At 35.4% G+C, this 12603-nt stretch overlaps 1 protein-coding gene across 1 annotated transcript; it reads right to left on the reverse strand.

The window, feature by feature from the left end:
* Positions 1-198: 198 nt before the first annotated feature.
* Positions 199-12510, reverse strand: LOC590047 (histone deacetylase 3). Its single transcript, XM_789668.5, has 11 exons — positions 12388-12510; positions 10220-10302; positions 9307-9531; positions 8178-8290; positions 7453-7586; positions 6519-6673; positions 5310-5464; positions 4729-4787; positions 3870-3949; positions 3243-3403; positions 199-2282 (listed from the first exon to the last, which is right to left on the reverse strand). The coding sequence occupies exons 1-11, from the start codon at positions 12443-12445 to the stop codon at positions 2207-2209; spliced, it is 1299 nt and encodes a 432-aa protein (XP_794761.1). The 5' UTR covers positions 12446-12510; the 3' UTR covers positions 199-2206.
* Between the last annotated feature and the right edge of the window lie 93 nt (positions 12511-12603).

Consider the following 12603-nt stretch of genomic DNA (forward strand, 5'->3'; position numbering starts at 1 on the left):
AGTTCTCCATTAATATTGGCAGTGTATTGAATGGTAGGACAAAGCTATCAAGAAACACTGGACATAATCTCTATGACTCTACTTTCATATGCATAAAATGTACAGCCTTGAAATGAGTTTATAAATACAAAAATAGCCTAGAAGCATGAATTTCCTACTTACTAGTAATGAATCGTTTCAAAGTGTATTCCAAAAAAAAATACTCCACAAATATTACAGAGGTGTTGTCTCTAACTATCACATGTTCTACATGTACATCAAAATTGCAAGTAAAAAACAATACTATTTGGTGTCTTACTGTTTTACTCAAGTACAAAGCTTACTAGACTTAAGGAAACTATACAGCTGCTCATCAAAAGTAGAGGCATCGCCTTGCTTGCTGGCATATGTTTCACTTTACAGGAATATTTATATTCTGTTATAATGGTTTAAGAATGCAGAAAATGTATTCTGGTCAAATGACGCCCAGGGGCCAGTTTCACAAAACTTGATATCAGTGACAAATGATAGGCTTTGTTATAAGCTACTGAAATCCTTGCTTCCGATTGGTTATCAGCAGATTTGTCACTAATTTGTTGTCATTTGTCATTGAAAAAAGGATTTGTGAAATGGTCCCTGGTCTGTGCATCATACTTAATACTGCCCATGATCAGAAAAGCTGTGGCATGTAAGTATTTGCAGTACACAGTTCTGTAGATTATCTGCTTATGCTTAATAGTACTGTTTATCTGTGTAGCATGCAACAGTCACTGACATAATGTTCATCCGACTAATAGGAAATTTCATTGGGAAAAATACATCACACAAATTACTTGTTCTCACAAAGGTAAACGATAAGGTCCATCAATATATTATACCAATATCCTGATACATTCTGTAAGCCAATGTTTTTGTGAGGGTTTTATTACATGTTTCACTAATTTCCTGAATTGATGTACGATCAAGTATATTATATCCCATATACATGTACTATATATTGTGTCAGCCAATATTTTTGTGAGGGTTTAAATTACCTTTACATTAAATTCCTGAATCGATGTACAGTCAAGAATTTAAAACATACAACAATAAGTTGTCAAAGCATATTTGAACATGTAGTATAAGTTTCCAGTGTTAATTATAACAGAAACAACTCGCAGAAATGTCTGTGTCTTTGTCATACACAAAATATTCGTACATGAAAAGATTGGCTTATACAGTACAAATAAGGGTGTCAAACTGGTATGATTACATAAGCGCACCCTATCGTCTGATGATATATTTGGTATGCTATGTCAGAAGGTTGATTTACACGGTCCATGAATAATTGAATGTATCACACTTACAATAACCCTTAGTCAGTAGTGTGAATTTTTCAAGTATTGATGGGAATTCTATAATGATTTAGCTAACTACACAAACTGAAATCAGGCAAAAGAGGTAAATAAGGGGGTAAATGAGAGGAAAATAGGGGGGGGGGGGGTAAAACAAAGGAACAGATGACTTTGGAGGGAGGGGGGGGGGGGCTACTGCAGCATTACAAGTGCATTTATACATCATATAGTGCTTTCTGAATAATGCTTCCGCTTTCATGGCATATTTAGACAAAACAAATATATTCTGAATGGAAACGATGCATTGTGACTGAATATTTATACACACTGTACAGATAGAAAGGGGAGTTGACAGGAGCAATCAAAACATGCATACTTCTTGGTCAACATTGTGATAATAAGCTCAATGGAATCATACGATACTAAATTAATCTACGTTCTCTCAAAAAGGATGTGATCAATGTGGAAGTAAATGGTAAACTACCAATATGAGAGATGCACATTACATTCGGAAAGTGAGAGTAGTAGTCTACATTCCAATATGGAAATTTTATGTGACCAAGAAAAAATGATATAATCAAAATTTATCTCCATACATCCAAATTTCTGATGTTTTACTGTTTTGAGGTTTATTTCACTGCAGACAAAATTGCATTTAACACATTTAGCATTTCATTTTGACTGACACAAGAAAGCTCCTCCTCGTAGGCAATCATGGGCAACGTATGTTTCAGCTATGTCAGGCAAGACCTCTGACAAGCACCACAGGGTAACAAAGAATAAACACATGACCAAGAAATATGCGTATGACATTTGAATACAAATGTGAACTCCCCTCCTCATTGATTGAATAGGACTGCATTCACATTAAACATTAGTGAATGCAACGTTTGTTATACATCTAGTACTACACCATCCTCCTTATCCTGGTCCTTGTCTCCGTCGTAGAACTCATTCGCTGGTTCAATCCTGAAAAAAACACAAGACAAAATGAAAATAACTAAGTTAAAAAAACTAAGTAATAATTGAATTGAAAAGATTAAAGCCCCACTGCACTACTTATAGCTACTTGCGCCCTCTATATAGCCAACAATGCCTAAGCGGTGCATTATGATGCCCTTTTTCTTATGTCAATTGAGAGCTGATTTGATGAAATAACCACCTGCCAGTGACCATGCAGGGAGGTATAATCCCTTCATGCCAAACTAGTGCAGAGGGGCTTTAATGCATGCAATGTTTATTACTTTTTATATTCCTGCAATTTACTGGTGCTCTTGGACGTACAAAATGTCACAGAAGACATAGAATCTGATAGCATTAATCCAACAACTCTCGGATATGTACTACTTTTTCATCTATTATGTCAGGACACATTAATGGGAGGACATTTTAAAGGCCAAAGTAATTAGCTTTTCTACTGCTTATTTTTCTTTTAATATTATTTTTTCATATTGAAAATCATTCAGCTGAAATTTCAAATTTCAAATTGCTAATTTTCATTGTAAAAATGGTAATTCTTAATTTTCTAACCTGTTGGAAATTTAACATTTTAATGCTTAATTTTTCTACAAAGTTCTTATCAAAACGAGTCATTAAGAAATGCAACATTAGTGTAGTTTTGCTCTTTCTTCTCAGGCATCTGGTATACCACAAAATATGGTCAACTGGCCAGAATGGATTTGTGTCTAATAGGGTTCAACGACACAAAGATGTAACTCAATATTTTGCCAAAATGTTCAGAAAAATGTGGGCTTTCCAGGAAACACAAAGACTTAACTCCACCCAACACCCCATTGAACTCAATGGCTAGTGAAACATAGACTTAACTCCTTAAGGCCCAAGTGCTCAGTGACACATAAACCTCTTTTTCTCAAAATGGTCAAAATGGAGTTACGTCTTTGTGTCACTGACCCCTCGCTATGGTCTTACCTTTCATCTTGATCCTTGGTGCTGTTCCTCACATCTGGGTCAGGTTCCTCTATATTCTCTAGACTGAGCAGATCTGGAGGTACATCATGCATCTGTACACTGGGTGCGTGGGCTATACACTTCAGGTTGTCATGCACCCCCTGCCTCACCTGGTCAATGTACTGCAATGGAGGAATGTCAGAGAAATCAATTATAGTCCTGATTATGAAAACAAAATGATGAGGTATGAAAGGAAGTAAAAGTGACAGGGATAAGGAAGAAGATTAGAGAGAGAGAGAGCAGAGTGAGATGGTATGTAATAGAGAAGAGGAAATATGAAGATGAACTGATTATACATATATTAGGCAGCAGAGAGAAAGGAGAAAGAAAGGAGTAAGAAAAGAAGACCTAGAAAGAGGTGGCTTCATTGTATCAAGGAAGATGGTAGAGAAACACAGTCGTCCACCTTACTTGGATTCAAACCTAGGCTCTTTGATTTGACAGGCAGACACTTTACTGACTGATTCAACTTTTCTCCCTAATCCCTCTATTTACAATGTAATTATTTAGTTAACATGCAATAAGAGAGCTTATTCCTAAAAAAAAAGACAAATTCCTTAAATTTGAGAAGAGTGAAATTAAACTTACTGCTTTTGTGTTTAGGTTCTCGATTCTTGTTGTGGTGTCTGGATGCAATGTGAAATCTGGTGCAAAGTACTCAAAGTAATCTGAAGATATGGAAAGAATAAACATTTCATTAAAGATTGCGACTGAATGTGTAGCACTATTCCAAATTATCCACACTTCTAGAATGGAACTAAAATTTGCAGAGTAAATTGAGTTTTCAGTTAAGTCCTGAAAGTGTAGAGGGCGATGTTTATATCGGGATGTTTTTTGTCCATGATTGTACCAATGTTGAGCTCCTATGAAGGAAGGGTGTGTTTAGGAACTGTAAATAAAGTCTTCTGTCACCTTTAAAGCTTCTTGAATTTCTGCCCAATATTTATTAAGCTGCTTCTAAAGCTACCTCACACAAAAACAAGGAACTCTTGGAGATTGTGCTTTCATTTGCACCGCTCATAAGCTGTGGAATAACCTACCACTAGACATAAGCAAAGCCACATCTGTTGCCATCTTCAAAGTTTTGTTGAAAATGCACTGTTTTCAGGGTCTTTTGATTAGTTTTTAAAATCTTTTTTATTTGTATAATTGTGTCTGTAAAGTAGCACTGTTAGGGATTTTGTTTACAGCACGGCGCAGTCGAGTATATTATATAGTAGCTACACTATACAAATTGATCTAATCATTATCACTATTATTGTTTATTAAGTTAAGAGGTTGATTGAGTGAGTGATCCACATTGCACAATATAGTTTTGTGAGAAACACAGTGTGATTTTGGGGTGAATGATTGAGGAGGGTTCAAGAGACTGCTAGGCAAGGTGCTACCCCAGGAGAGACCGGCTTACGTGACAATACATTGCTTATATATAACTGAACCTACTTACCATTGTAAGGAAGCTCATTGCTGATCTCATCATTGAGTAATAACGATGTTTCATATGTCCTGCAGAAAATGAAAATAAGAATCAAAATTAACACTTGAGCCAAGTTAATGAACTTAGAAAACCAAAGTCTCATTAATGATAGTAGCACAGGTACATGTATCCCAAGCAATCGTCATCAAATTAAATGGGGTAATTAGATGGATTACTACATTAACACAGCCTTAATTTCTTTTCTGTTGTTTTTATTTAGGAAATACGCTATATTAAGAAGACACATTCATTTGTGAAACTGTTGGTCATAATTCGACATAGAATATGTGTTACTGAGCAAAGATTGTATGAGGTATATTTAACCAATATAAAATATATTTTTCATCTGTATCGATATCTTATTAATGTATTATGTCAATTAAACCACATTTGATGACAGCATTGAAAAACATCACGAACACTTCATACGAGAAGTGATCAACTACTTTTAATTCCATGAAAAGAACCATAGATATATTCAATCCATTAAACAGTAATGTAAAACATCTACAATTTAATTGAAACACATTTTGGAAAACAGATATACTTACCAACACCTGGCTACATTCCTGACTGTGTAACCACCCCCTCCCATCACCAGGAGGGGTACATTGAATTGTTTGACGTACTCTACACATTCACCGTGACCTTTGATACTGAGACTGAAGCAACCTAGTCTGTCACAGCCTAAGGAGTCTGCTCCACACTGTAGAGATATTAAACAGAAAGTCGGGTTGATATCGTATTACCACGGCAAACAATGATGAACAATTTAACATTATACAGTGACTATTCATAAAGATAAGGCTAGTCCAAACTATTTTGTCTGGATTGTTACTGACCATTGAGGTGTTTCACAAAGACAAAGATTGACTTTAAGTGGGACTTAACTATGGCAGACCGTTCATGCCACTGTTTGCTCTCAACATTTACTGGCATTGGTCTCTCAAATGGATGTACAAATCATGGTTACAAATCTACAGAATTTACAGAATTTACATTTGTTGAGAAACCAATGGTGAGAGCAACCAGTCTTTGTGATACACCTCCATGTTATCAGATTGTTGTTTTATCTGATGATTGTTCTAAGATTATAGCCATACTAGAGCTTGGATCAAACCAAATATAAAGGAAAACGATACATTTAATATCAATCTATGTTTCTTACTGCTTGAAGCTTGTCAACGATTTGAACACAAAATCACAAAATATCTTGGACTTGCCCATGTATCAGGCATGAGCAATGGTAAATTAACTTAATAACTTCTTCTTCTTCTTCTTCTTCTTGTGGAAATCTTCAAACAGCTATGCAGACTATCATAAAGATTGGGACATATCAGGGTCCCAAAGGAGGAGATGATGGAAATCCACCTTAAAATAATGATTTGAAATATTTTCATGCCATTCTCAAGAAAATGTATTTCTTAAAGCCCATTAATACTTGTGAACAGGGGGGATTAGACTACCCTGCAAGGTCACTGGACAGTTGGCTATCTCATCAAATCAGCTCTCAATTAACATAAGAAAAAGATGATTATGGGGGACCAACAGTCACCGATTAGGCATTGTTTGCTATATAGAGGGTGCAAGTAGCTAGAAGTAGTACAGTAGGGCTTAAAACATCCTACTTATATGTTAAATAAAGCAATCTAAAAGTTAATCATACTAACCTTTCAAATCAGGGGACAAGAGATAATTACTCGAAAATTCTTTATGACCATAACATTCAGGTTTATAAGCATACAGTTTGAGACACTAACCTGTAGGACTATACATGAAGGTCTGTAGAACTCCATGACACTTTGTATAACTGGTTTGAAGAGACCAGAGTACATGAGATCATCTATGCCATCCTTGAGAGGTACATTGATGGAGTAGTAGCGACCATTCTCTAAACCAACCTCATACATGTCACCTGAAATATAAGAAAATAAAGAGATGGGAATTATAACAGAGTTAGTGAACATATTAGACAGAGATACCTGTACACTTATTAGTCAAAGGTAATGTGACTCATCTGAATTTCATTAGGGATCATTTCGTGCATAAACAATCACAAAATGACCAACTTTTAACTAGTTATCTTAGATTTAGTATTTCATAGGTTAAAGAGTAAATTGCCACAAAGTTTTAACTTAGCCTTGTTAAATTGAGCCCCCAACTGAATAGGTATTCACATTGTGATTGCATAAATGATATGTATGCTGACATTACTATATGTTTATATTTCCAGCACAGTTCCACTAAATCAAAGAGGTATTGTGGTATCATGGCTATGTCAAGAGACTATAAAGTATGAACCACATATTACACAATTTAAATCAATGCTGAAATACCCCTGAAATAAACGGGTACCCAGTAAAAAGGAACCCCTTGAATTTGAGCACCTTATCACAGAAACTGGGCTTATAATGGTATTCAATGCCTGGTATTCTCAGTAGAAAGTATTTATAAATAAAAATCTTCAACTGTCTTTTGTTTCTAAACCTTTTAATCCTTCTCCAGATATGCAGCAGTAGACCATGGCATTTTCTTTAAACATGATGACGTAAAGCATAATACGCTTAACATTTGCCATTCATTTATGCGCACAAGAATAAACTGAAGCGATTTTTTTTTTTTTTTTTTTTTTTTTTTTGCGGCGGTTTACCTCGTCATATATCTGAACAAGCCTTTAGTTTAGTCTTCACCTACCTGTGCCCGGAAAGAAGTGATTGCCATACTTGTGGAATGATACTGTCATGACCCTGTCTGTGAGGTAGAATGCTTCTTGAACCCCATCTCCATGGTGGATGTCTATATCAATGTACAGCACTCTAGGGTGATACCTGACAGAGCAGGGATCAAGAATGGTGAATTTATCAAAAACAATTGACACAATCATAATCAAGAGATGTGGAAAAGGAATAAGGGTAAATAATTCTTAGGAAGGTCTGATCCATTAATAATTTTAAATCAAGACTTACAATATGAAAGTATACCGTACAAGGTACACCACAATGGAAAATATCATAGCTTAAAGGAATTAGACATATGAATTATAGGTTTATATATCCCCAATCATATAAATTTCTATGAGTCCAAAAAAGGAAATCAACTGCATACATTACAACTAAGACTAAAATCTTAGTTAGTCATATCCTTGATAAACTAAGCATTCAGTACTCTTAGTTTATCCTTAACATTTTACAAGCGTTAACCATGACAATAAATATCATTAACAACAAGTATGTGAAAAAATAAGTGATTTACGTTTTCTTGAGAATGTGACATATTAAAGCTTACATCTAAAAGTATTCAACAAAAGTATTCAACAATTCAACCAGTCTATCTTCCATTCTTGAGTTTAAAAAACCCCATAAAAACATCCGATTTACAGTGGGTTTTAATAATTTAGTTGTTAGTTATATGTATCTTACTTGAGGATTTCCAAAATAGCAATGACGATATCATTGACATAGCAGAACCCTGAAGCCTCAAACTTCTTAGCGTGATGAAGACCACCTGCCCAGTTGACTGCAATATCACACAGCTGTAAAGGAAACAAAATTTTCACCCAAAATACATTTAAATATGTAGTATGTTACTTTCAAAATCCTTGAAATCCATTTCTAGCTGTCATTTTCATAAAACAGGGAAATTGTTGAGGCAGCTAAGTGGATAATGTGATTATTTCCTGAGTTCTTTTTTAAACAACTTTCAACCAAATGTTATACTATAAAGCTGCTTGGTTATATTATTGAGCTCAAAGGCACAGATAACACCACATCAAACCCATAGAATGGATCCAGTTGAAAGAAAAAGTTAAAGCAGAGGATAATAAATCAAGGATAACCTCAATAGAGCAAATATCATTGCTTGAGAGTTTACTCTCGTAAACACATCTACAAATACATGAAGTTTAACATTTGAAAGAATTTCCTAACAGCTTTTACAACTGTCTACTTTTGGTCATAAACAAAACTTAGGGAAACAGATTGTTAAAGCAGCTACACAAAGAAAATTTACTAACAACTGATCATTAGAACAAATTACATATGGATGGAAAGATTTTCTCTTGAAAAACACGAATAATTTGCTGAGAAATTATATAGATACCATGGAAAGGCGTAAAATGCAATATTTCAAGACCCTTCTTAGACCCCCAAGCGCCCCCGAACGTAAGCCAAACACACAAGCGTAGCAAGCTCTGAATAGTGACGTCACACCCTGGACAAACAGCTCGGTACCGGCCGCATACCGGAGTCGCGCGTGTATTAGTCTGCAGCTAGCCAGCCGTGTCCCGTGTGTGACGTCACAAATATTGACGCTCTACAAAGGACCGCTGAAGGCAGAAAATCTGGATCTCAAAACTAACATTTTTGAGAGTTGATTACTGCGGGCGTGAAACATATTTTGAAGAAAAGAGTTGTTGTATTTGATCGGCAAGGCTTCCCCTTCGCAATGATATGAGTTTTGCATCAATTCAAAACACTTTTTATTCTTTGTGTGTCTACTTTAAGTCTGATTAATACTATGGATAAAAATGAAATGCATAACAATTCTCACATTGTTGTTGAGTTTGGTTGCTGCTTCTAAAGATGCTCCTGTGTACATGGAACAGAAGTCAAAGAGACCTGGAAACACTGGACAGTCGTCACCGACATTGAAATGACTTAAGCTCTTGGTGAAATTCTGGATGTTCTGCGGTGTTACTCTTTGTAAAAAGTCAATGTAGTCATCTGAATGAAATCTGCACATGTCGTGTGCTGTAGCCCTGTATGGTCTGTAAATCTTGGAGAGGATAGGAAAGAGATCATACGCATGTTTTAATTTTTCCTCAGATTAATAAATTCTGAACATGTTTTTTTAAAGATAAATGTGTGACAATGCACTGATAAGAATTAAAATCTGCACAATTAATTACACATTCTGAAATGCCATATTTTAATCAATGAAATTGTTACTTGATATTTTTTTTATTGATATTAGAAACAAATACAATAACAATTCTCATTGAGTATTAAATATCCATTTATTCTTTAATAAATTCAATAAAAAAGCTACATGTAGGAGGAACTTTGCTGACATTCTCTATACCCTACTTGACATAAAAATGAAAGCATTTTCTGATTTATAAAGTCTAAAATTGTACATAAAAGTTTGAACTGTCAATGTTTGATATCTTGGTTGCACATCATCTGTTTGGAGCTTGGAGGGCATTACCTAATGACATATATAATATAATAGCCTAATAGTCCACTCCAAATTTTATTAAACCGAAACGGAAATTCTTTTGCCCGATTGATCGTGAGCCCGGCAGCCAATGAGCAGCGCCAGATCGACGTTGCTCTATCGCTTAACATTTAACATGGTGTTAACAGTTCCCGGAATTGAGTCTTAAGTTACAAATGATGAACTGAATTTTTGCCTGTGGCATTATATTTTAAAAGGACTTGGTATAAGAAATAAGTTATCTTACCTGCATTTTCTTGTAGAGGCCATAGTTGAGTACTAGATTGTGTGTGAGTGCTAATCTATGAGGCTTCATGGGATGACCAGGACCTAAAGAAGCAAGTGTGACATTCATTCAAATATTGAAAAGTAGCACTTATATGTAATGCATGCATTAAGAATGCTCAAAAGGCCTAGATTCCTACAAGATACATGAAGGTGACAACGGACAAGGGTTGGCTGTCCATACACAAAATTAAAGTTGTCACTTTTGCCTTTGGATTTAAAGTTGATACTCTAAGACAATCCCAAATACTGAGATAATTACATAAATAGAAAGCTTTTAACCCCCATAATAACATCAAATGGTGTCCACCTGACAAAACAAGTTTAGAATAATGAATTTATTCAAGTAAACTCTACCAAAATATCTAAGCCTGAAACCCGGAAGTGCACGTAGAGTCGGGCCTCTATCCGTGACGTCACGAACGGGACTCATTGGCTCAGTGAGAGTGAATGGCAGTGATATCCCTACGTAAATGCTATCCTGTCAGAGCTTAGATTTGTTGTTATTAAGGAGTATATTTGATGGATTTTCTGTTTTCATTTGAATGAAGAATAACGAAGCAACATTTTCCAGTCGCTGATTTCTTTTTATATCCTCATATTCACCTATTTGGTAGAGATTTAAGACGAGTTTACTGCTTAGGAATTAAAGTTAAATCGTGCACGTATGAATAGGCGGATGCATTATATTGTCATCAGATAAGGTACAGGAGCAGTTTTGTAAAACGAATAGGTCTAGAACTATGATAGTACTTATCATAGATGTGTGTGACTGCCTCAAAAAAGGATACAGTTCCAGTTAAACATTTTATGTTGTAAAATATCAAACTTGAACGAGATCATGCAAGCGCGCTTCCTCTATAATATTTTGGCGAGTGATGCGGCTCTTGCATGAACGTTCGTGAAGCGAGCAGAATCGGGAGGTAAGACCAAGCCGCTGCTCTAGGCGCTGCTTGATTGTGATGGAACGTACGTGCGCTAGTTATATGTTTATCAGCAATTGCAAGAGAATGAAAGCGACGTTGCCAGCTAAGAAAAACAACTAACAAAGACTTGCTCCTGACTACCGGTGTCAGAATTGGTAGATGAAGGATCTTCAGGGCCAAGGAAGGCGAAAGACATGAGAAAAAGGAAGAAGAAACCATCGGGAGATCGCTGTAGTGTATGGTAATGAACTGTGCATGGGTATATGCTACTGTTCACTCCGTGCCTGGGCCGATTTCAACACCAAAACAAAAATTACATGGTGAAAATATCGACTAATAGCACATCGTTGGCATGTATATGTCATAATTTTTAAAAGGGGAATTGATATTAATACTGAACCAATGCTGTATGGACTATGAAGCTGGAGTGAGTAAAGTTATTCAACATTTCTTATGTTAATGCTGGCAGAACATTAAATTTATTTTCTCATGTTACATAATCAAAACACACCTACCTCCTAGATTATCCCTTGTAACATATTAGTATGTATTTTAATGTACCCCCCCCCCCTCCATGATTCCTAGTACCTTGTTTTACTGATAAAAAATGATATTGATAACTCACTAGTGTTGTCAGATAGACTCTAATTTTTTTTATAATGGATTACGTTTCACATATTTCTTTTCGATATTGAATTCTTCACTATCACAAGTCATTCATTTCAGTCACTTGTGCTTGCATCATTCACGTTCATGACTTTACTTTACTTTTCATTTAGTTCCACATCCACATCACAATCATCATGATGAACATGATGATTGTGATGCACGACATTGACAATCAACAACATCAACAGTCAAGTCAAGACAACAACATTATTGTGGGTGAAAAGACTAAAGATCAGTCACTATTTGTCTACACTAAAGTTACCTAAATACTTCAATTTCTTTAACTTGACAAACATTATTTACATCAAGGCTTTTAAAGCTATAACTTGACCTAGCTTCCTTCCATTTCCAACACGTCCCATTCATTCATGCAAGTCCTTTGTTTCGTGATTCAGTGAATGCGGTGCACGGTGTCTGTGCGGGAGGATGACTTCCCCGCGTTCAGACCAGACGATGTTCTATGATTTAAAACTTGTTTAAAATTGCATGAAACTTTCTTATACAAATAATATACATCCATCTACTTTCCACTTACCATAATGAAAATTTCCAACGTCTGCATCGTAGAAATAAGCTATTGTTTTATTCGACATCGTGAAGTGAGTTGAGATTGGAGACTCAATGAAATTCAATCATTCCAACTAAATTGAGTGATGAATAGGGAATCAATCCAAATGTAGATAACGGTTTTGAATAATTTTAAAGATTCATTATTCAAATTATATATATTTATCAAATTTTATAATTATAT

The sequence above is a fragment of the Strongylocentrotus purpuratus genome, unplaced genomic scaffold (assembly GCF_000002235.5).
Source record: "Strongylocentrotus purpuratus isolate Spur 01 unplaced genomic scaffold, Spur_5.0 spur5_scaffold_3, whole genome shotgun sequence".
NCBI lineage: Eukaryota > Metazoa > Echinodermata > Echinoidea > Camarodonta > Strongylocentrotidae > Strongylocentrotus > Strongylocentrotus purpuratus.